Below are 26,446 nucleotides of genomic sequence, written 5' to 3'. Positions count from 1 at the left end.
CCCTCTTTATGAGAGATGAGCTCTCTCATCTGGACCTTGTTATTGTCAGCGAACTACAAAAGCGGTGCATTAGCTGACTGCTCTGGACACACAGAGACTTTGATGTTTTCCTCCAACAGTGACCAGCATCCTCTTCTGAAGTGTGGGCTGGGTAATAATACTGTGTGTATCTTTCACAAATAACGCAGAGTTAAGGATGCGAGAGAAGAAAAACACATTTAAGATGTCAAACTTTTTAAGTCATCTTTATCTTCTGCATAAATGTACAAAACATGGAAGATTCATAGAATAAACAAACAGCATACATTATAAAATAACGATTTTGAACAGTAGGCTGCATTAGCGGGAATAAAAATGTTAAATGGCATTTAAAACTGTTTAAACAAGTATATCATAAATATATTTTGCCCTCATTTAAATATTCCCTGCTGTAAACACAAGCAACGGGAAGCACGTATGTTTCGTTTGTTAAATGACCCAGAATGTGGTCTCTAAAAAGACATTAATATATGAAAAGGTTGCGTTGTATTTCATTGCATTTCAGCGTGACCACATGCAGAGGCTGGTGAAGCCCGTCTTTACCTTCATACGCTCAGACACTGTGACCATGTGAGTTCGCGAGGGCCAAAGGCCCCGTCAGGAGGGGCCCCTCTCTCTCACTCACACACACACACACACAGTATCACACAACCGATGAATACATCTCAGTGGAAATAGGGATGGTTTGGCACAAGGGGACTCCTCCTCCACTCGCATGGGGCATTATGACTTAAACAGACCATGTCTTGAAACGCCGTCCGTCCCTTTCATCCGACACGTCCGTCAGGTTTCAGCGCAAGCGTTTCTTCTTCGCTGGGCCCTGGTTGCCGAGCTCAGCTCTCGGCTCGCTGTACTGCACCTGTAAAAACAAACAGCTCTTTGGTCAGACGCAGGTAATCGGAGCTGAGGCCCGCTCACGGTAATGGCTCCCCAGAGGAGAGCCGGTGCAGGGGGAAAGCCAGGCGGGCGCGGCTGTAATGAATCATTTTTTAAACACAGGAGCAGAGGGGATTAATCACAAGGAGGAAAGATTTGAAAAGTCAAGGGTTCCGTACCGACACAGCGGTGACTACACCACCCCCACCTATAAGGGAACTATACCGGTTGAGCAGACCCGCTGTCTTAGGTCCTCGCAAACCGAGGAGTTGCGAGTTGTGTCCTTCCTGAGAAAAGTTTGTTGGAGACTAATTATAGCAGCTTGTAGGCAGGAGTAAGTGCCTGTACGGCTCTGGCTGGGGCATTGCGGTTACAGATGATCACACACTTCCCCCGTTTCAGATGAACATGCTGTTTACTTTACTTAAAGCAGGGACTGAACTCAGGTCGGAGGTGAAGGTCGTCATGATGAAAGTAGAGTTTCACTGAGAAACTGAATAAAGATTTTTCCTGCAGCTCACAGCTTATCCACGCACAACTACTAGACTGCAATTAAACATTCAGATCTGGCATTCGAAAAGACATCTTTTGAACGTTTAATAAGAAGTTACTATATGACTAAAAAGTCAGTCCTTCACTTTCTGCAAAAAAAAAATCGAGTCATAATGTGATGATTCAGCATGTGAAAATGGCCCAAGACTAATTAATGGGATGATGTACCAAATTTAAAGTTGCATTCCACATGCAATTACAAACTTGCTGGTCATTCAATACTAGTGGTTGACTGAGCTATTTAAAACACTGTTAAAAGGACACGGTATATGAAAAAGTATTATAGCATTTTATCGCAGACACTGTAAAATTTCCTCATATGATGCCAGCATTCAGCAAATATGCATTTATATCATTTAAACCAATCTTTAGCTACCTAATACATATGCATTTCCTTGAATCTTGCAAACTTCATAAAATCCAAAAATTTTATATTGAGTAAATATTATGTAAAATAATTATAAATTTACTTGCAGCATGTTATTTACTACCTTTTTTAAATCTTCTTTAAATATATTGGCTTTATATTGGTCATCAGCTCTCCCAAGATATCGGAAAATCAATACTGGTCAACCACTACTCAATACATATAACATAAAGAATATTTTGGACACATTATCGAGCCCAAGTGCTCCTGGATCATAATAACCTCCAAAAGCATTCCCTACGATTTCATCATCAGCGTCTAAAAATGGCATTAAAGGCATTTTCTCTTGGCCAAGGCCAAACAACATACAGCATCGACAAATAATTAAATACGGCATGAGGCTGATGGGACTCGAAAGCGTGGAGAATGCGTCCAAATGCTTTTCTTGTTTGTTTCTCCTCTAAACAATAACCTGGAGGTGTATCTGTAAGGTAGGGACTGCACACTAATTACCAGGCCCTGATTATGAGAATGGGAGATGGAGCACAAGGGAACAAAGAGACGCGGCAGCCTCAGAACATGAAACTGTCCTCAGAACTGACAGATGCTGCTTATTTTAGGACAGAGGGCCGCTGTATGAAGTCCAGTTTTGAGGGTTTGTGTTTGAAGAACAGCACAGGCACTAATTGCCAAGTCATTTTCGGAACCGTGAGACAGGAGTCAATTTGAGCTTTTGTAACGTGCTGTTTATTTGGTCAGTCCATTTTTAGCATAAAGGTTTCGGACATGTTAAACTTAACGGGGACAGCGAGGATTTGCATACCTTTTTGGTCTTTATTGGTATGCTAAATGACCACTGTGCCGTTTTATTGGCATTTTGTTCTTTAAAAAGTGGCATGCACTTTTTTTGCTTTTTCTAAAGATCATTCTGTCTTCCCATTTTTGGTGCGTTCCATTTAAATGAACAGCAGGCAGTTCATCCAACCACGAAAACATACTTCAAAAGGCTTAAAAACTCAGCAATGGTTTCCATCTTGTTTTGCCAACTTGCTGCTTCCACATGCCAAAACCAGTGTGTCATGCTGGCTTCATCCAACCACACAGACATATGTTAACGTAAAGTTGCAGAGGTTCGTCCCGGGAGGTTCGTCTGAGCCAATCACTCAAGCTCTCCAGTATCTGAGCAGGACAGGAAGCACTGACAACGGTTAAATAGCCTTGATGACGGAGAGAAGTATCCTACGCAAAACGCTTCGAGACAGCAGGACCCGCTTTGCATCCCGGCTTCAGAATCTCACTCGGGGTCCGAAAGACAGAGCAAGACTCTCAGCGTTTGGCTGCACGTCCGCGGGCTTATGATGTAACCCCGAATGACATATCAGCCATGGATAATGTTTCATCACATATGGCGCCCAGCAGGACGGCGTTGGCTCAACACTTCATTAATCGAGTCCTCCAACCTGATGTGACGGGGGCCGCCACACTGCCAGTGTGCAGACACCGACCCCTTAGCCAATCCCTGAACCCTCTACAGCACCCTTCTTTTATCACAGGCTGACAAAACTGATAATCAGGGACAAGACTGAAGCGTTATGGCCGAGGATAGATCAGAGCGGACCCCATCCAGGCAGCCGGGTGACTCCATCAAGACATGCTGGGAAATAATTGGGCCGGGGGCCGCCTTTAAAGGCGCGAGTCCATTAATAATCAAACACAGCCAGAGGAAATATCCTGGGTAACACTTGGGAATTCTGTTAGTGCAAATAATGCAGACATCTTCAGGGAATTCCTTCCTTGTCTTTGTCCCTCCCTCTCTCTCTAAATGTAAAACTGGACCCTTACCTTTTGAACATCAGAAGGCACCCTCTTGAGAAAATCCAGTATTTCATTATTGTCAATGGCATATGGGTTGAAAAGCTTCTTGGAAAATTTGTTAACACCTGTGAAAACAAGCGTGCATTAATAAATAAAGTTATCCGCCGCACCTGCACGTATCTTACTGACAAAACAAACCTTGACCCAACAAACATTTGTCACTTTATCTGCTGTATAAAATTCATACTGTTTGTGATCATACGTGCATATAAATAAATATATGTGGTCTGCTATACAGTCATCACGGTTCACTCTACTGTATGATGCCATATAACTGCAATAGCGACGTCATTGAGCCAACATTGAAAACATCCCACATTATCTGACCAACAAATTTTCATAATTTTCCCATTTGAAGATAGGAGCATTCTTTAAAAAAAAAAAAAAGAAAGAAAATACATTAATGCTCATATGTTCATCAAGTACACCATAAATTGATAAAAAGTGACAGTAAGATATTTATAATGTTACAATAAATTTCTTTCGAGCTTTCTATTCACCAAATAATCCTGAAAAAAAAAAAAAAATGTGTTTCACAAAAATATTAAGCAGCACAACTGTTTTCAACATTGGCAATAATAGGAATAGTTTCTTGAGCAGCTAATCAGCATATTTGAATTATTTCTGAAGGATCATGTGACTGGAGTATTGGCAGCTGAAAATTTTAGTTTTCTATATTAAAATAGATTTCTATTTGATTATATTTTACATTTACATTTAGTCATTTAGCAGACGCTTTTATCCGAAGCAATCAAAATCAACAAAAGCGCAATGTGCAAGTCTCAGTTAGCCTAATGCAGTATGAAATGAATAACAAATTAATTAAATAAGTACTTAATAACAGTATTAAATGTATTTTAAATTGCAATAATATTTTTACTGTATTTTTAATCATAAATGTAGCCTTGGTAAGCAAACAGACGTCTTTCATAAACATTACTAACCCCGAATATGTAGAATTTCATATTTAAGGCAAAAAAAAGGATTTGTTTATAAGAATGTGTACTTTTAAACCAATCATCATAGATAAAGCAGAATAATGCCTTCGCTCGCACACTCTTTCTCTCTTACAGTACATACATCATCATACTTTCACAAGTTTACAAAGCCTCAGTCAGGAGAGGTGCAGCTGGCCTCCCCAGCCAACAGCGGATCATGTTCATGATTCTGATCAGCTGTCACAGGTAGAGTTATGGAAATGGATCACTTTTTAAATAGCTTTCGTCAGGCGTCAGTAAAAGAGTCGAGCTCAAAGCTCAGAGACAGTAAAGTGTGACTCTTTCTAAAACACCTCTGCATGACTTACATTTAAAAGAAAGTGGAGACAGCTTAACAGCAGCACTGGAGTATCACGCATGATTGGGTGAAAGGGCTACACATGGTGTCTCACTTACTTACCCCACACTAAAACTATGTACCGCAGTGGGATGTAGTACAAGGCGGCAGTCGCCACAAACAGAACCAGGAAGGCCAGGAACGACAAGAATGGTACTGACCAGTTGAATGTACTGTCGATGGAGACACAAGCAGAGTTAATTAACACACAAATTAAATGTACATACTGTGCAAGTACATAAATACTATATTAATACAAGTACTGTACTTATTAACAGTTCAGGCTAACATACACCTTCCTACATCAGAGTACAAAATAAAAATCTAAGATTACATTATTATAATAAAGCCATACGGTTTTGAGAAGCCATACAATTTTGGAGATTGAAGGCATAATATTGTATGTATAAAGTAGACAAAAAAAAAAAATGCATTATTATACGAAAAGGCATAAATAATCAAAATAGGAATAGGTCACTTAAGTAAAAAAAATTAAAAAGGGATTTGAGGATTTAGATAAATCATATGTTAGGAAGGTATTTACCAACAAAGAAATCTTTGATCTTTAAATGAATCTACTTTGTTTCAACTTGAATGTGCCACTAAAAGAGTATTTTTTAAAAAAAAATCAATGAATGAATCTATTCAACAAAAAACTTAACACAGTATGTAAGCTTATGAGCATAACTGCATACGTGAGCTTCATAAGAGGTATAAAATGCTCTGTTCTTACTTTTTCACTCTTTCCCCAATGCAAGCCACTTCATCTAAAGTGTTCTGAACTGTAAGCACAATTTCATGAACCATGTGGAGTTTTTCCATCAGTCCTTTTTTCTCTGATTCCTGAAGAGAAAGAAAAAAAAAGACAGAGACTGATGAGGGAAGTCAGCTGCTAGACACCGACAAAGGAAGAGCAGTTTATTTCCAGAGTGCCATCACCAGTATTTCATCTAGTCAATGGCCTGTAATGAGCTTCTGTAACATCTCCTCAGACGTGAAAATGTGTCAGCCTCTCCTCCAGAGCTGTCACAGATCTGGGAGTATTTCAGCATTCGTCAGGCGCAAACAATAAAGGTGCATCACAATCAAAGATTAAGCGGAGGAGGAAAAAGATGTAAAAATGGCAATCAGAAAGCATACAGTGAGAGAGGGACTCGGGAGTTCGAGAACACAGACGGCATAAGAAGCCAACTTGCGAGGTCGTCTAATCCGCGAGTCTCTGCCGGGCAAGTCTTGGCATGTTTCCTGGGGTGCGAGCTTTTTCGAGTACCAGTTCTTGGCGTATGAAAGCTAAGAGTTGCCCACCTTATGGCAAGATTGAGTGCAGGGTTGAAATCATTGGATTTATCGTTTTCTGTATCCGAGCTCGTGGGAGAAAGATTGCAATGTCTGAGTGTAATCCTGTTATACAAAGCAATGTTTTTACTTCTTGTAAGAGAGATGGGAAATCCCATTGTCTTCTTGTATTTGATGCATCACACAGTATTGGGTTGCTGTGTAATTCAGAGACATGGGCTAAATGGACTTTCGATGAGAAAAGAGAAAGAGAGAAATTCTATTCCATTTTACTTAAAGAAGATTGCTAGGGTAATCTAACGTCCAAAGCAACATGATCACATCAGAGATTCCTCCGGCATAAGAGCCCATGAGTATAGTTCTCCAAAGGGGGAAGAGAAGAAAGAGAAATACAGAGAAACAAGAAGCCCTCACATCAAAAGGAGAAAATAATGACAGGAGTAATGACGGAGCGAGAGAATAAATGAGAGTATGGGGGGTGGTGAGAAAGACAAACGTGTGATCGAGCGCTGTATATGTTTGTCTAAGCGACCGTCCCCCAGACAGCGGCCCCGGTGAGCCGGCCCCTGGGAAAGCTCAGACCAGACTCCCCACTGTCACTCTCCATTCGGCCCCAGACACAGGAAACCATAGGAAGCCAGTCATGCCTCCACTCAGCACACAGCATGTCCTAACATAGAGACTAGGATATCAATCAAGAGAAAATCAACATGCCTCCTGTTATGAGTCATTTCAAATCCCTGCTTTGTGAGGAAAGTGTCAAAGGAGGATAAAGTGCAGAAGAAGATTTATTCTTTCAGTGTATCAACTGTGTTTGATATCAGCTCAAATGTCTTTAGTGTTTCTTTGCTTAATGAACAGCGTGACTTTCGACCAACCGCAAGAAAAATGAACTTACAGTGCTCCCAAAACATATTTGAACACTTAAGTCATATATTATATAACAAAATATCAAACCAAGTGGCATTTATTTTAAATAAGTCTCTTTCATGGAAAACATAAGTAAGCTTTCTAGGTAATTAGAAAATAATAATTAACTATTAATGAATATAAAAAAAAAAAGTTTTTTTCTGGCCCTTTCTACAGCTCACAAGTGAGATCATAAACTTTGCTATCTGACAGAACAGATATTTACTAGGTAAACCTATGAGCACAATTCAGTAGGGGTGTAACGTTTTGGGGTCATGGTTCGATACGAGATTGGTACAACAGGAAATGTTTTTTTTTTTTAACAGACAGTAGTGCTACATGCATGTAGCATGAGCAGTTGTTTTTGATTGGAATTAGATTGTATAATTTAAAGCAAAATTATTTGTGAAATTATGCTAAATAAGACGCCTGCACAAAACAAAAACAGCAGACGGATTGAGTGAAAATGCAAATTTATTTTCTGACAGCAGGTGGCACTTATGGAACAGCAGAGATGTACAGTAGATCCTTGGTTATCACTGTAAGCAAAGCAGCTGTGCTTATAAACATTACTTAAATATGCATTATATGGATGCAAGTGGAAGAGAAAATGCCATGGAAAAATGAAGACGGTCAGTTCCTCTCAAAGGTACGTTCATATAAACCCATTCATATTTGTTTTCCTATATTTTGAGCATCACGAACAGTCAGCTTGATCTGCCTGGTACAGTATTTTCTCCAATACTTTATAAACATTCCACACAAATTGCATGTGGGGAATTGATTGCAATGCAGTTTGTGTGCAATTCTGGAATAGAGATCCGCTTCCGATTAATACCCGGTCGACCGGTGCACCTCCAGAACCCGAAACTTTCCCAAAACAAGCAGGTGGTTCTTCGAGCCCTTGCGTGCCAATCTGTTTTGGGTTGGTGCGTAGATTGTCTCTTCTTCTGCTCTTTCCTGTTGTGACCGTTATCGTTGCATTACCATGTGCGCCCCCTTTTGGATTGATCGCCAGTGACTGACTGTATTGGTTGTCTGACTGCATGAACCGAACCGTGATGTCCGTACTGTGTACGTTACACCCCTACAGTTGAGCTTGAGTAAAAATTATGAAATTTTTCCCCGATGCAAGCTACTTAATCTAATGTGTTGTAAACCGTAAGATTATAAAAGTTCTACTGTTAAAAATACTAAATAGTTAATGTGATGACCTCCACCTGTGGTTACTCTGCAAGGACACCTGAACAGCACTGACTTAATATATCCACTTCAAACTAACTTGGGAAAAAAAAAGGCTTAGAAAAGTGACATCAGTTGCAAAAGCCTTTGTGTTTGTTTGCTTTGATATTTTGCTATCTAATGGTATTTTAAAGTGTGATTTAAGTGTCCAAAATCTTTTTGGGTCACTACGTTTGGTAACATGTGTCACAGATTGCTTTGGTATAGCTGTATGTTTTTAAAATGATAAACGTCAAATATTCATATTAAAGGAGACCAAAGGATAAGTGTAAGCATTCATAGAAGCGCAATATACAGGTTCTCTGGACTACTGCGATTCATCTCCCTGAACCCCCTTGAAGTCAAACATCCTTTTTTCCGCCTCTGAGGTGTAAACAAATTTTTTTAGCAGAAACTATCCGAGCTACATGTCTACTGATTAGAAAACCTGTGTCAGATCATTTTCTCAATTCAGCTGAAATTGTCAAATAACTTTTATGTTGGCTTAATAGGGAACAGATTGCACAAAGGCGAACAGAAAATGCAGTTTCACAGGAATGCTCGGCACAATCAAACTACCGCAAGGCAGGGTTCATTTAACATTCCTTTAATTGGGTAAATGGCGTCAAATTTGAATATTCATTCAAAGCTGGTGCAAATATTCGCGACTCACTTATTCCACAATGGAATAACCAGAGGAACGCACGTAAATAAAACACCTGCGTTATTGGCAAAATGTGTTGCAAATGGGTTTGTTAAAGCTGACAACCAGAGTACAAACAAGCACAAAACACCCAGCGCTCACAAATGGATATGTCACAGGATTGTGCACTCTGGAATACACAATGATTATGACATCAACACTCTGTCCTTGTGGTATGTGCTGAAGGTGATATGTTAGATGTGAGGGGGGAGAGGGCTTGCGGGTTAGGAGACCACCAATGGTACCCTGGGGTGCGGCGGAAGAAGGGGGTCAGCTCTCTGCCTGTCTAACCAAAGAATGGTACTCTTAGTTGACCTTGTGCCCAGGGCCAAGCGAACAGGGCCTCCTGGTCATACGGGACACACATCCAGCGGGTTGTTTTCTCTTCCATCCTCTTGTTTTCTGATGCGATTAAACCAGCGTCAACACAATTGATACCGAAAGCCGAAGGGAAGTTGCATTGCAGCACGTGATTTGTAATTTTCCCTTGCTCCCCCAGGACAGATTCGTGCTCATAGAAGAGATCTGTTGTGTATTATTTCTGCAGTATCGCGGCCTCTCCTATCAGCTTTCTTTAGCTTCATTCCATTGCATCTGCGCCGCTCGGCTGCAGGTTTACATATTCACGTCCTCCAGGGGAAAACACACAGAAAAACGGGCGGTAATCGCAACCTTCTCAGAGGGAACAGCCTTTATCCCCACGTTAACCAAAGAGTAGGAAAAAAACGGGGCTTTTGAAGTGATCAAATTTAACACCGATCATTCTCCAACCCCAAAACATTAGCTGCGATGACTTTGATAGGAAGTGTAAAGCTAGACTGTTTGATCTGCCTGCGTGATACCCGAAGTCCAAGTGAAAAAACAAAACGGGACTTTGAAACAAGCCACCTTAAATTAGAGCTGACAACTTAAAATAAACATGGACATCTGGGTAATTAAATAAATGAAAGGAGATATTTCATTTACACAAGACGTGAAAGGGTGTAAAAACACAATATATCTCACTAGAAAAATACTGTTAATTCTGATACTCGTAATTATAATTAATAAAAATAAATAATGAAATAAAAATAAATAAATGCATGGGAATGGACTCGCAAGGTGTAATATTTCAGGCTAATTATATAAATAAACTAAACTAATATAATTTTTATGACATTACCTTAATTTAAATGCACACATTCACAATCCACATACTTATTATACTTTTTTTTTTTTCTTGTTTCTCCCTCCAAGATATATTACAATTGTTTAGCTGCTGGGCGTAAGCTAATGTTCTTGCACACACATATCATGCGTTTCATCCGTGAATTATCTGCTTGGCTTGGATAGGATTTGGAAGAGGAAGCTGTTTTTAACAGAGGGGTTCCTCTCAACAGATGAAGCTAGCCTGCGGTCATCATAGCAGAATATATTGAGCACATTATGGATATGAATCCTAGGCCCTAGCCGTACAGCACAAGGGTCAGCGCTCGGAGGCTCAGAGCTGCACACTTCCGCACATCCAAGTCAGAAAGCAATAATGCATTATCTTCCTGTTAACCCGTTCTTCTCCGAATCAGACAGAGCAGACTAAAATGATTATGAGCCTGCCCTGCCTCATTATGAATTTATTCAGCACTCGGCATTCAGATTTTGACCATTGTGACTGTTTACCAGCCACATGCGCCAAACAGTGAAACCATACCTAGGGCCCTATTAAATCCATTTGACTTTTTCCTAAATTACCCCCAACACCCTCCCCGATTTTTCAGGTTGCATTTTTAGACTCTAAAAATGTTATTAACCAAGAAGCATGTCTAATTAATTGAAATCGTGAAACTTACAATATTTCATAGCAATTCATTAAAAGTTTAACAAAAAAATAATTTTTAAGGCCCTATGAAATGATTTATTATTTCTCAAATTCAGTTTTATTTTTAACAAATTCTTTGTTTTCCATTAATTTTCTGGATTCCATTTTAATTCCATTTTAATTGAATTTTTCATTAAATTTTAATAATCAAATGCATCTTAATTAATTGATTTTATAAAAAATATTATTTCTTTTTTCAGAAATACTGTGTTGTGTGTTTTTTTATGGTAAATAAATTCTGGTAAATAATTTTCTGGTAAATATTTCATTAAAAAATAATGTTTTCATTAATAATTTTATTAGTAGTAGTAGCACTATCATTACATTAAGTAATATTTTTGTTATAGTTTCTTCAAGTTAAACCGAACGTTTATTTTGACGGGTTGCTGTGAAGTCCTTTAAAGGACGATCAAGGTCCAGAAACATAGCAAGGAGATCGGTTAAATAATCCATGTGACATCAGGGGTTCAACCGTAATTTTACGAAACTATGAGAATACTTTTTATGTGCAAAAGAAAAAAAACGACTTTATTCAACAATTCGTCTCCTCCGTGTCACCCTGGCGCCATTTTGGAGAGTGTCCACTGAGCGTAAACAGTGTATGCTGTTCTGTGTCAGCTGTGCCACGCGGAGCGAAAACAACGCATCCGCGTGCCGCAGCTGACACAGACTGACCACGTGACCTTGCTACGTTTCTGGACCTTGATCGTGTAAGGAAACTTGCTGTCTATGGGAGGGTCAAAGAGCTCACAGGATGCATCAAAAATATCTTAATTTGTGTTCCTGAGGGTCAGTAACAGAATTTTCATTTTTGGGTGAACTAACCCATTAAGTTTCTGTTTGTATATGATATGATGATAGTTTTCTTGAAAGAAATGGTAAAATGCTCATTAAGTGAGTCTAAGAGCAGTTCTTTATTGTTTATATGTTCATGTACTCGTATATTGAAGCGGCAGAGGCTGAAAAGCACACCGCGAGCATCAAGCACTTCAGTGTGTGTGTGTAGTAAACGAAACAACGCATCTGCTCCATTCATTCACATAGAGACGCAGAACATGCAGGATTCATGTTTAAACAGTTTTTGTGCAGCTTAACATTTACAGACACTAGTCCATATCATGTTTTGATCTAAGTGTACTAACCTACTTTTGATTTATTCATCTAAAATTGGGAAAATTCCGTGACATTCCACATTATACATTAAATTCCATTTTTATGACTGGATTCCATCCCCAAATCATATGGCCCTACATACCAGCTTTTTTTAAATAAAGATGTTTGTACTGTTTCTAATGACTGAATATTTTAAGAATAATTGGATCTAAGCAGATTTGGGAGAATTTGTAATTAGTCTAATGACTCATCTTAAGCATTAAAAAAATAAAATGCGAAAAGGGGGAGTTCAACTGCAGTCCAGCCTCCCTATTTAGCCATGCCTGCCTCAAAATCCTTACAATGCCTCTATTCCCCAGCGGAAGGCAAACTTCAATTAATGATGCCGTTCTGTGCTTATTTCTGCGTTTCAAAGGACCACAGCAAAGCAACCAAATCCATTTGTCGTATGAGCAAGAATTCCCAGAGGACTAGTGTGAAAGTACTGGAGGGAAAATGGGCTTGCTGAATCGTCTGTCCTCATTTTGAACGTATTTAAGTTGCAGTTCTGAGTTAAATGCAGTATTAAAGGTACAGCATATAGCCCATCTATGCAGCACCCCAAGGACAGGTTCTATAAAAGTCAGCGGTTAATCAAAAACCACGCGTGGCCCCGGCGAAATACCTTTTCATCCTCGTCCTCGTCCTCGGCCACGGACATGTTCTCCTGCAAAAGAAGGAGAAAGAGATAGAGAGCGGATGAGATTGAGACACACGTGGGCAATGGAGCATTTTCTTAACAAACACCTCGTAATGAAACCTTCGCTTGTATATACACCCCCATTGGGAGAGGCCCTGTTGCCGTAGCAACTGCCTCTCGGGTGACCTCGCACAAAAGGAGGAGGTGAATGAGAGGGGCCTTCCTCACAAGAGCGATGTCACAACCAAGCAATCTCATTTCTTCACAACATAAACACGTACACACATTCACACATGCACCTGAAACCAAAAGGAAGGCATTTAATCTCAGCCATTCGGGTGCCTAGATCGGTCTCTATCAAGTCATCCCTGACCCTTCGAGGCTGTTGAATGTAGCCGTGGCACTCTGTCTCTGCTAGGCCGAGGGGTGAGCGTGAGGTGATGCTGGCTTTAATGTTGCCAGAGCGCAGCCCCACCCTGAGCCTGAGATACGGCGCTGAGACGGGTTGCTGGTGCACAAAGAGCTGCTACATTCTGAGTAAGGGCTCAAATATAGTTTATACAACCCACTGGAGATGAAGGTCACTCAAAGTGTGACTGCTATGTTAAAACTCACAACCAAGGGTGATAGGAGCATCTCAGACATCTTAACCTTTGTGAATGTCGAATTCATAGACAACATGATCTAATTACGATGAACTGACCAATTAATGTCTTTAGAAATGCTGTTTTTAATGACTTACTGGAATACTTCATTCTGAGTGGTCAATTAGCAACATGCAGTATAATATATAAAGTGTATATCGGGTTTCCTACTTTCTGTGCTTGTTTTAAGTCACCTGTCTCATTCTTTTTACATAATCAAGTAATTTCTGTTTTTCTTGTTTGTTTGACAACTAGCCATGAAATAATATATCATAATAGTACAATATACAGTCATTTTTTGTTTTACTACTATGAGTACTATATAATACATACATTTGACCCTCTAACTTTAGCACTATTCTAATTCTATTTTATCTACGTTTTCTTTATTTAAACAAAAACATTTCTATTTTCTATTCAAACTACTTGTTAAAAAGAAAAAAAGTGCCTCTAACACTGGCATTCTCTATTCTTTGTCTATTCTATCTACTTATTTTATTTTAATTTATTATAAATAATGACTCTCTAACAATAGCATTTTCTATTCTCTATCCTTTTTGTATTCTATCTACTTGTTTTCTTTTTATTATTTAAAAAAAAACCTTGCTACGTATATTGTGTTGGGCTAACCTAGATTTGTCACAGCACTTACATATTGCTTTTTTGTTGATTTTGATTGCTTCTATTGTCCTCATTTGTAAGTCGCCTTGGATAAGTGTGTCAGCTAAATGGCTAAATGTAAATAGTACTTACACTACTGTTCAAAAGTTTGGGGTCAGCAAGTTTTATAATTCTAAGTAATACTTTTATTCAGCAAGGGAGCATTAAACTGATCAAAAGTGACATTAAAGATATTTAAAAAAAAATTATTTATCAAGGAATCTTCAAAAATATATCACCGTTTACTTGATTAAGCAGCATAACTGTTGATATTTCTTAAACACAAAATCAGCATATTAGAATGATTTGTGAAGGTCCATGTGAAGACTGGAGTAATGATGCTAAAAATGCAGCTTTGCCAAGGAATAAATTGCCATTGCCAGGAATAAATTGCATTTTAAAATAATTATTTGAAATTGTAATAATGTCACAGTATTAATGTTTTACATATACTGTTCATGTTTGGCTGTGAAAAATAAATGACAACACTGTCTACTGTAGACAGAAAGTCTATTAATTTGTAATCATTCTTCAATAGAATCTGTGAGGTTTAAAACGGATGCTTGTTTCTTATACCTGTGAGTCACCAGCATAGACTCTGACTTATTAGGGAGCATTTTCTGTACAGCTGAGTGGGCGACAACACAGCACTCACCAAGTCCTGACTGTAGCTGGCCATGCCTGGTGTGATGTGGAAGTAGTTCCAGCCAATGAGCAGAAGGAGGAAGAGAGGCAACATGAACAGCTCCCAAAGCCACACTGTCACCACAAATATCTAATAAAGACAGAGAAAGAGAGAGGGTATCAAACAGGGTATGAGACTCACAAACAGCACAGTTGGCAATGCTGCCCACACACACACATGCATTTCCTCTAATATGCATTTCTAAGAGTTTACGTTGAAAATAAACTCTTAGGAAATAGAAAGACTTGACACCGGGTCTCTAAACCTCGTCATAACAAGAAAACTAGTGCAAAGCTGTATCCGAGCATCCCGCAAGACCTTCCAGCACCTCATTTACAGTAGGTGCCTGTGCCAGCATCTGTGTGGTGTGGTATAGGAGATTTTAATATTTCAAAAATCCATTTGCATTGATTAACACTGTGCTGGTAGTGTGTAATTTGGATGTAACGGAACAGAGCATCTGACGGGAGTGGTCCTCCATGCTTGCTCTGATGCACTGCATTTCTGCTGCCTGACTGATGGCACGCATACGTAGCTGCTGAAGGGCTGGTTGTAGCATTTTACCTCTGCAGAGAGAGACCGTGAACACTCAGGACCCCTGGTAGAAATAAGATGAATAATCCTTCAGAATTCCATAAGAGAAATAGGTGCGCAACACCCACAAGCACAGCACGCCGCTAATTGGACGGCTGAATTTAAACTCGGCTAGCTGCAACTTAATGAGCCTGAGGAATAATAAGACGATGCACAGAGACGACTGTAAAACAAGACATTTGGAGGAAACATTATTGTAAAAATGCACTCTGCACATTACAATTCGAACAATCTGTAACATGACATCTAAACCTAAGCAGATTGCGTATTTGTCAGAACACCGAATCAATGTTCTGCTACAAATAACCGATGCATGTACTCAAAGAAAACTAGGGAAGCACAATATATCGGTTTCATAAATCAGACATTTTTAATGTACTGGTATCAGTTAATACTGTATTGTCCCGAATATAAGACGACCCCCCTTTTTCCAGATGTACCTTTTGGAAAAAGGCTTTTTGAAAACCAAATCTTGTTTTTTTCTCTCTCTCTCTGTAAAACATTTTTTCTTAAATTTTCAAATTGCATATTTTTCCTATTTTAATTTTTGTTTTGAAAGTATGGTAAATACTGGTAAAATGTACCAACAATGGTATTCTTAGACCCCTTAATCCTACCCCGACAACTAGCTTACTAACTATTAATAAGCAGAAAATTAGCAGTTTATTGAGGCAAAAGTTGTAGTTAATAGTTAGTTAACAGTAAGAATTGGTCCAAATTAAAAATAAAAATTTGCAAAAAAAAAAAATTAAAAGCCAATAAAACCCATTAGAATTAATTATGTCTACACTGGATGCTACAACCGCAAGTGGTTGCGGAGCAACGCAACAACAATTGTGCCCAGTGTGCACATTGAGTTAGTCCCGTTTCATTTGAAGGTCACAAGATAGATACCATTGCACCTACACAGAACAACAGGCTTGCGTTTACATGGCATGCTGGAGGCTTGTTAGAGACAATATGTTTGACTTAAGTTAGCCGGGGCCTGCAGGCCTTACTTTAGCTGTAGTACAGTACCAGCATGTTCCTGTCATATCAGCCAGTGGCCAGACATAGTGCTCTGGGGGCAGTCTACCTACTGCCACTCCCATGATAGGTTCACTTTCACACATGCCTGCACACACACACACACACACACACAAAGCCACCAGGGATATGAGAATCGTGCTTAATGCACAGAGCACTTGGACAACAACCCCTGCAGGCACAACAACAACAGTGCACACATCTGGGTCTTTCTTTAATAATTCATTACAAATTTAGTCACACCGTACTATCGAAGGAGATGGCTGAATCTCTTTAACTCCTTATTCAATCTGTGCTAGCGCACAGATTCAGGCTGGAAACTGTATTATAGCGCGTGAAGGTTGAATACGAGCGGCATCCCGCTGTAGTCACTTCCACTTTTGGGACCCCACACGGAGGGGGCCCGCCTTCATCCTCACCCTCAGATAAACTCGAAGGGCTTATCAACAGGTTAGCTGTCATAAGTGATACCTTCCAAAGAAGTCGAGGTAGAAAGTGAGCAAGTGAGAGAGCTGAGATGGAAAAAACCTGCCGACAGCCCAGCAGGAACGTTGAACCCGCTTGCCCTGCCTAGAGAAGCTTCTACATTAACTACTAAAGTCTAATTGCCTGGTCCCTGTCTTCCCATGCGAGTCAACAGTAGGGGACCATTCATTTGCAGCCTGGGAGTGTAGAGAGAGGATCTGTCACAGGTATTCATAATCGTCCACTAATGCAAATTTCCGCTCAACTGCTCACAGGCTTGGTGGACAAGATAAAAGCACACGGAAATACAGTAAAATGCCTTGTGTCTAAATGTAGCATCTAAATGACTGGATAAACAAAACCTGTCAGAAATTTCTTCATTTCGTCCCCAACGGTGTGCGTGCGTGTGTATATGTGGAAGCATGCTGGATTTACATGCCTTTTCCCCAGTGCTAATAAAAACAGAACAGAGAACATCTGGAAAAGTCTTGCATATTTCAGTGCGAAGGCGGTGTCTGATAGCCTCGAGTTAATAAGCAGAGTTAGCTGCTACTCAAATCCTGTTCTGCTCCTGCTGAACGCACTCGACTAATTCTCCACTAAGTGGTTTGCGTTTTATTAGTGCAGTGATTAAAGGAATGGGAGGACGAGGTAAAACCTGACAGACGTTAGAGTTAATTTATACTGAAGAAGAAATCCAGCCGTACACTGGTTTTCTTTTCAGATGCAGTGATGTTTTACTGAACCTATTCCAGGCCTTTTTTTTTCTTACAGAGAACATGACATGGCTGGAATCAAACCTACATGCATTCCACATGGAGGCCACAGAGAGCACGTCTTAATTGCTGACACTAAACCAATATGTTACATGAAACAAGTGACTAAACAAAATAAAATGTAAAAAAGGTGGCGCAGAGCCATGATTAAATTCTTCTTGAATTACAGTATGAGCAACTAAAGTCAAACCTTTTCTATCCATATGACAGTGATGTAATGATAGTGACAGTGATGAAAATAAATACCAAAGATGGCAACTTCTATAAGACCAGAAAGTGTTACTGTTAACACTATACAACTGGACTTAATGCCATGTCCACTTATTATATGTGTAATGGGCTCTTTCATGTATAAATATGGGCAATGGCGGATTGTAATGTTTTTATTGTAATGTCTTATATCCAGAAAGTAGTCGTGTACTTGGGCTTATTTGGTGAAGAAAGTGAGTTATTTTGAGCTTGTTTTGTCAGACCCAGTTGATTGTTTTTCTAGTGAGATCCGGCAACAATGAGCCCAGACTTCGGGTTGAGCCCAGACCACACAGACAGCAACTCAATCTAAAATCTTCTGATGACACACAGCTCATATCTCCAACTCTTAAGAGTTATTTCAACCCTCCAAGAAAGCAACACACACAAGACAAGCATGTATACAGTGCAGAAAGGCTATTGCATTGTTATCCAGTGTGTTTCCATTCACACTAAATACAGTAAATGCAGGTGTGAGTCGTGTACATTTACAGTAAGAGAGTCAGTTTGGTTAATAATGCGATAATCAGTTCATAAATGTATATATTATACACTATATTAAGCAAAGCTTACACACATATTCTGCTGCTGTATGAACCTAAACATCATTTAGATTGAAAGATGTTGACTGTCCAAGGAGGAAAAGATTACTTTGAATTATACTAGAGTGGCCTGCTGTAGGTGATGGAGAAGCTCTCTCTCCTCTCCTCAGGCACAAACAAGGACCACCAGAAGACTGGCCTAGCAGGGGGTTAAGAACCGCCTGACGGATATGTTTTAGTGTGCAGCTAATATGATTGCACTAAATGTATTTCTGAGGCCTCTCTAGACGATCCCCTGGTCAGAGGAATTCCTATACCTAATAATAAAGCACTCAGCGATTAAAAGTGTGAATAAAATAAGTCCTGGAGCCGAAGCCAGGCTGGCAGCAGTACGCCACCCACGCTCTCCAGGGAGGGGGAGAGGAGAGCCACGGCAGGAACAAAAGGACAAAGACGCCCTCACTAAGAGTTTATACAATCCTGCAAATTGATTAAACGGCAAAGGGGTGGAGAGAGGCTACCAAATCAGACTACTTACTGACAGACTAAACACAAGTGGTGTGGAGGGCTGGGAAACAACACTCCACAGCTACTGCTAAACGTAAACACGCATCACTGTGGGAGTACAATAACCTCCATCCATCTGAATTTCAAAGTCAGAACATGTCGAGAAAAATGTATATGCTATATATACATTCTGTATGGTGGGGTTTAACAGTCTGAGAGCAGTAGTGAAAATACTTATACTTAAATTGATATATATTTTTTTTCATTAAAGTTTGTATCACATTATTTAGATTGAAATTATTAAATTAACATGAATATCAAAATGTCTTTTGCTTTAATTACAGCAGCACTTTATTTATTTATTTATTGGATGATGTTGAAATGTTTTCATCATTGTACTGATCAAAAACAGTAAAAAAAAAAAAAAAAAAAAATGAATAGAATTTGCAAAAGAACAACATTTATTTGAGCAATGTTTTTTGTCTTCACTGTCAATTTTGCTCAATAAAATGTATCAATTTTTGATTGACCCCAAACTATGTATCTTATATATATATATATATAGATAGATAGATATATATATATATAGATAGATAGATAGATAGATATAGATAGATAGATAGATATAGAATCCCAGGTTTTTAATGGTTCGAGGCTTTTGGAACCCACTGTATTACTACAGTACCTCGTGTATACAAAAGAACACTGACTGGCTAAAATAACCCAGAATTTATAAAGGGAGATTAGTTTAGCTAAAAGCATTTTCATAGGAGCAATATAAATTCATTCAGCTAACAAACACAGCAAGACAAACTGAGCAGGGATCGTGTCCTGTAAAGATGGTGTTTGAATCTGAAGCAGTTGGAAGTCCATAAATACTTAAGAACTGACCGGCAACGTGGGGAGAATTAGCAAGATAACATTGAACATATTGGATTGCTCAAAGATGCATATGAAAAATGCAAAACTGTTTTGAGCCGCAACACAGCCAAACCAACTAACTAAACAAGTCTCATCGGGTTTGACTTTGTAACAATTTAGATTTAAGCAAATGAATAAGATATCAACCAATCTCTTCAATGATTGCTGAACAAATTTTTAAGAAGCACTTTACATGGTTAACTTTGTTATGCTTCTTTAAGCATTAACATTTCAGGTTTGTGCATTTTGACAGGGGGAAATCTATTATGTGTGTGTATCCTCTCAGAGCAAGTGAGCACTAACTAAACCATGAGGGGAAGTTTGAGTCTCTCTTGTGTCCCTCTCATGCATTTATCTTCCGCAGCAGCGAGACGCAAACAACGGCAGCAGTGCCAGCCTGCCTTATGAGGGTCAGACGAAGGGCTGTGGATGGATGCCAGATTACATGAACGTATCTGTGCAAATCTAACAAGGCTGACTATTGGCTGCAGGCTTAATGCGTATGTGTGTGTTCGAGAGAGCCGATGAAACCGGGCAACTTTAATGTGAACAGAGGATCCTTGCAGCATCGCCACACTTTCCTCTCTTTCTCTGGCTTTTTTCCAAGGTGAAATGGAGGGCGAAGCGAGTAACCTACATTGGTGTCTTGATTAAAATACAGAAAAATGACACAACATTTACAGTGAATCAAAGGCTCCAGTGGCCGCTAAAGCCATGGATGTCTGCATGCAAGACAAAAGAGAAAGCTCGAGATGCATGGAAAAGGTTGTCATGTGTACATCTGTGGTAAATGAACACCAATAAGGTTGTGGTCAGATTGGAAACTTGCAGGACTGTATAAATGGTGTTTATATTTCTACTAATATATCTATGGCTGTTATTTATCTACAAATTGGAGACATTCAGCATTTAAAACTATGCAAATGGTCATTCATGAACAATTTGTTCTTTGTGTCTGTCATGTGACTAATGAACTAAAGACTCGAAAAGATAAACTAGTCTTTTTATCGTTGGTTCCCTAATTTGGAGTATAACCAAAGATTGCTTATGTAAACATGTATGAGGAATTTGGCTTTTGAAACTATAACATTTTGAATGACAGATAAATTTATTAATTTTGCTAACCTCGATCAAATGGTACAGTCAGTAAAATGATGAGTCTTCCAATCAATAATATATGGTGTGAAAGCGATATTTATATAATAATAAATCTCTGTTATTCGCTAACATGCCAATCAGTTTTAAAAGCAGTTGAGATTTATTTGATTTAATTTAAAAATATGTTTAAAAAAGTTTTATAATATTACAGAATATCTGATGGATAATTAATATAATTAAACCATTTAATCTGTTAGAATGTAAATGTATGTGAACGTGTCTTAAAATATAATGATGGATGTTTTAATTAAATTATTTCAAAATGGTCTCATCTGGCTATTCCTGAAAACATTAACAGTTACAAATTATTACAAATGATTCTGAAATGAAGACAATAATAGTCGAATAATTCCCAATCACGAACACACTGAAATAGATTTAACTGTAGCTGTTGCATATAATTTGCGTTGGAACGTGAGCCTACAGCACACTGCAGGCTGTGAGTGTATGATACGTGTTTGTGATTCACAGCAACAGCCGGCTGGACTGCGGCTCATGTCCTTATCAGGGGAGCGCTGGAGTGGACCGTGCGCCCAGAGGGAAAGAGAGTGAGAGAGGAAGAGATAAAGTCTCTCTGTCACCGGCGGTGTGGAGGCCAGCGTACAGAGCCCTGTGGTGCCTGTCAGCGGCTGGCATGCCGACCCCACCCCGCTGCACTGGCCACCAGTGTTTAATCCATGTTGGGAGCGTTAACATTCAGCGACCTCACGGGTGACAGATCTGCCATGCGAGCCTTCTCCCCTGGGGCGGGCGGCACCCCGAGTGTCAGCTCGGCTCACGGAAGCTCAAACACACATACGCGCGCATACGTCACGGGCTGCGGCCACGGGCGCCTGGGGAGAGTTGTCCTCTGTGACTGTGGAGGTGGCGAGCGTGTTAGCACTGGTCATTACGACACGCAAACGCACACAGACATGTGCATCAGGGTTAAAGACGGAGCATGCTTGTTCGGCGGCAGTAATAGTGCGGCGTGCAAGCTGTTTATGCTAAAGCGTGTTTATGCACAGATGGAACAAGAATATTAAAAATATACACAAATTATGCAAAGCAAACAATGAATATGTAAACATGCAAAGCGCACATTTAAATGAAGCACTCCACTCGTAAGTAGAGCGAATAAGCGTTAAACGGACAGACGAAGGGAGGAGCTGTCAGCGGTGCTACTGTCAGCGTGAAGGATAAGAGGGATGCGCGCGGGGTCAAGGCAGACTCAGCGTTGAGCCCCAGGAGCGGTACGATGACACGGAGCATACACATCTCAATAACAACACTGACACTGTCAAATCTCCAGCCATCACTGCACTGTTAGTGGCTGCTCAAATCCAGCTCTTTAATTATTAATCCCTTCCTCCAGAGTTTCAAGAAGAGCCGTGCACATATATCACTATCAAGGGTTCGCCCTCCTGTCATACTCGCAGCACAAACTCCCTGACAGTTTCTTAAAGCCCACGAGGCACACAGCGGGACTCACACACACATATGCGCACATCCGCTTCAATGTAGCTGCTGTCCAGGGAAACTTTCCGAGTGAAGTGAAACAAAGGTGAGGGACAAAGAAATCCCAGACAGACAAAGACTAGGACTGTCAATTGATTAAAACATTTAAGTGAATTACATGTTTATTAAATAATCAAATGAATTGCCTATTTAAATATTTGGTAAGGAAAGACCCAAATTATGGTAATTTAAGAAAGATAAAGGACCTTTTTGCCAAAAAATGAAAATTCTGTCATTGTTTACTCAACTTAACCTACTGTGTTACTGTGGAACAATAAGAAGAAGAAGGATTATATCAAATATTTGTATATTTTGTCTATAGAGTGGAACTAAATGTTTTTGTACCATCATTCCACAAAATATCTTACAGTCATACAGGTTTGAAATGGCATGAGGGTGAATAAATGACAAAATTTATTCACTCAGGCATTTAAATGTAATTTTATTATATTATTGTTGTACGTTGTGTGCAAATGTTTTCTTTGATGTATTGCTTATTTTTGCCTGTCTCACCCATCACAGAAGTATCTATATTTTGTTTCTTTTCTAACGCTGTAAAAAAAAAAAAAAAAAAACATTTATAATTATTATTTATTAAATTATTACATTTAAATTTTCTTTATTATTTTTATAGTTATTTTTTCTCTATCATACTTAATTCTGATTGCTCAATTATAGCATTTAAAGGACTAATATGCAGCCGATCACATTCTGATCAACACATTTGGGTTTATATCACTATAAATGATTAAACCAAGTAAATCATTATAGATTTAACTAAAACGATTTAGAAGACAGTATATTGCTTTCTGAACAGTCTACAGTCCACAGCGAAGCTGACTTACAGCAGTTCACACAGGAAGTGTGATTGCATTCCATCTGCACTACTTTGTAATTGTTTGCCTACGCACACACGTTTACGGATGCATACTGCTTTTTAATGTCCCACAGCATGTTTTTAAGTGTCAAGTTAAAACAGTTCAACTTTTAAAGACATGTCTTGGGACTGCGCTGACTGTGATCTCATAAAAACCTTGCTCAAATGGGAAAAAAAGTCCTTGTTGGGGAATTACAATTAAAGTATAATTTTTTTTAAGTGCATATTTTATTTTAATGTAATTAACTGTACTAAATTAACATTAAATTGACAGCCCTAGCACAGACATGAGGTGCGATCCAGAAAAACCCCTCAATATCAGAAGATCATTGAGTTTTCCTGAGGACATTACACGAGTTAACTGGAATAACGAATCAGGTCGTGGAAATGCTGATAATCAGTCTAATCCTGGCTGTCCCAGTAAGCCAGTTAATAGCTTAGACCGTGCCTGCCACTTTATAGCGTTCCCTCAGGACCCAGGAACCTGTGCAGACCCCGTCCTGCTATCATGTGGTGCTGGCCGTTCTGTTAGACAGAAACAGGAAGAGAGAGAATAAGAGAGAGAGAGAGAGAACGCTCCGTCACAGCTGCCAACTGTGTTTACAGCTGCACGGCATCAAACATTCATCAGATGCCATCTTTACAGTCTGTGATGTGAAGCAATCAGCATTTCACAGCCTGTCAAATGATGTCGAAACCGCTTGCTACCTGGCAGTGTCAAAAAGGAAAAAAAAAAAATCTCAAACATACACACACACTTACACACACAAACACACATCCAGGTTTTCCTTTCTAGTCCACACTACTGACAGACGAAGCAAGCTCATATGTTAGAATATTAATTCTACTTAAATACTTAAAACACTCTAATGACAGCAAAGCTCCAAATCAGCTTTCAAGTGTAAATAATCTCTTTTTTCCTCACCCTTCAATCCCTTTCATCTTTATTGAAAATGCTTGGAACTACAGAGTTCAGAAGCAGCAAATTTGGCCGGTTAATGCCTGGCTGGGTAATGCTCATTTAGCCTGTGGTGGAAACTTTTTGGAGTCTGTTTGCTCTGTGTAATGCGCTGTAAGAAATTACTTTGCTTAATGCTTAGCATCAGAATTGTCATCGGCCTGCTCTCGACTAATACCTGTTCTTATCATCAGCCCTGAGAGTGCATGTTTCAACAGTGCTGTAGCTCCATCTACAGGCCAAAGTGAGACGTGCAGCAGAGAACTCTGTGTGACCCCTCTGCAGTCTCCACTGATGTATGCCACATTTGTCTTTCTCAGTCTAAGTGCAAGCCACATCTAAAAAGTGGTATTTTATAAAGATTTTATCTGTCGTGACCCTCCTTCTCAAACTCACTGTAGTTGTCGGACTTTATAAGTACTGTTTCTAGACTTATTACCGTTGCGTAAACATGCAATAAAAATATGTAAGTATGTTAGCGGTCTGTCTGGTTACAAGAGCACGGCATGCTTTTGAGAGATATTTCAAGATTTTTTCCTCAAATGCATATGAAGATGCTTCTAATGAGACTGGTAGTGTTTAAAAACAGTGCCTTGGGTGGACATGCATGAAAAATTCAAAGGAATATTCACAGGGGAATGATAAGAAACAGGCAAACCACTTTTTTTCCTTGTTTCAAACATAAACCTCACAACACTTTGAAGAAAAACAACTATATATATATATATATATATATATATATATATATTATTATTATTATTATTATTTTATTTAATTTATTTTTTTATTACAATTAAACATTTTAAAATGTAAAATTAAAGGTTACGCTTTTAAGCTGTGATTATACAATTAAGTTCTGAATAAAATGTACAACATCATTGTAATGTTTGGGTTAGGATTAGGTTTTAGTTTAGTGTTATTTGTTTACAACTGTGTGTAATTTATTAGTATTATAGTATGTACAAGTAACAAGGGCACTATTTAATAAATAAATCAATTTGATTACTTAAACCATGATATATTAATCTTAATCGCAATATTATCTTATTGTCATATTTTTTATAATTATATATATATCATCCAATTTTGCTTCTCATGTAAATGTAGGGGTGTTTTTTTTTCCTGGAAAACAAAACAAAAACACTTATGAAGCGAGTTATTTTTGCAGTGACTTTTGTTTCCGGTTGCGATCAAACATGAATCTGATCATCCTTTGCAAAGACTTAAAATACAAAAGCCATTCAAGGCTAAATCAACTAGGGACTTTACAGGTGTAGAGTTAAACTTAACTCTATATGTTATGCTTTCCTCCTCCTGAGGGCCAATCAAAGTTTCTTTCCATAACAAAGAATAAACTATTATACAATATAGAAAAGTTTTGTGCATATATACGCATGCACAAAGCAGCGGATATTCAAACTAAAACATGCACCCACACACATATTTCCCACTCTCCTCAGATGAAAGCTGTGTTTTGCAAGAGGGAGCGTGCACAGCTCTGCTGTGTGCAGGTCGGGGTGGTGACCTCTGGGATTTCCAGCACTGGGGTGGGAGTGTGTTCCGGGAACAGGCGCTGCCTGTGCAACCTACAGACCTGGACAAAGAAACCGCAACACCGCAAATGCATTATAAGTTGCGTAAAGTGTAAAAGCTAAAGGACAGAGACTCCACTGACTCTATGAATAATGTATTGTAATGTATTTTAAATATATGTTTGTAAAGTAAATAGTATCCTCTCTTCACTGGCTACTTTATGTACTACATTTCAAGTATACAGGCCTACATTATAAATTAAACGGCTGACATGAATATGATGACATGGACTGGATGAGAAAACGTAAAGGAAAGCACGGTCTCCTCTAATTATGCTCTTCTTTGAGGCAAGCATCTGTCAATGTCTGACTCTGTTACCTTATTACCGCAGCCTACAGATATACATACACCCATAGAGAGAGAGAAAGACAGATATGTGTTCGTTAACCCTTGAGGGTTACACGCTGTTTTATAGACACCGTGCAACATGTATGGTAATTAAACATCATGAGAGAGCACATAAAAGCATGAAAT

General features: G+C 39.0%; 1 protein-coding gene across 1 annotated transcript in view; it reads right to left on the bottom strand.

The window, feature by feature from the left end:
* Positions 1 to 229: 229 nt before the first annotated feature.
* The window catches only part of mctp2a (multiple C2 domains, transmembrane 2a), a 51,347-nt gene continuing 25,130 nt past the window's right edge, over positions 230 to 26,446 (bottom strand). The window contains exons 18-23 of the mRNA XM_058751407.1: positions 14,780 to 14,899; positions 12,806 to 12,847; positions 5,778 to 5,887; positions 5,108 to 5,217; positions 3,677 to 3,774; positions 230 to 898 (exon numbers count right to left, since the gene is read on the bottom strand). Of these exons, the coding sequence (XP_058607390.1) occupies positions 830 to 898; positions 3,677 to 3,774; positions 5,108 to 5,217; positions 5,778 to 5,887; positions 12,806 to 12,847; positions 14,780 to 14,899 (549 nt within the window). The 3' untranslated portion in view covers positions 230 to 829. The remainder of the gene's footprint in view (positions 899 to 3,676; positions 3,775 to 5,107; positions 5,218 to 5,777; positions 5,888 to 12,805; positions 12,848 to 14,779; positions 14,900 to 26,446) is intronic.

This window comes from Onychostoma macrolepis, chromosome 18 (assembly GCF_012432095.1).
Source record: "Onychostoma macrolepis isolate SWU-2019 chromosome 18, ASM1243209v1, whole genome shotgun sequence".
NCBI classification, from domain to species: domain Eukaryota; kingdom Metazoa; phylum Chordata; class Actinopteri; order Cypriniformes; family Cyprinidae; genus Onychostoma; species Onychostoma macrolepis.
Note: the sequence above shows the minus strand (reverse complement) of the source record. Positions and strands in the feature narration are given on the sequence as shown.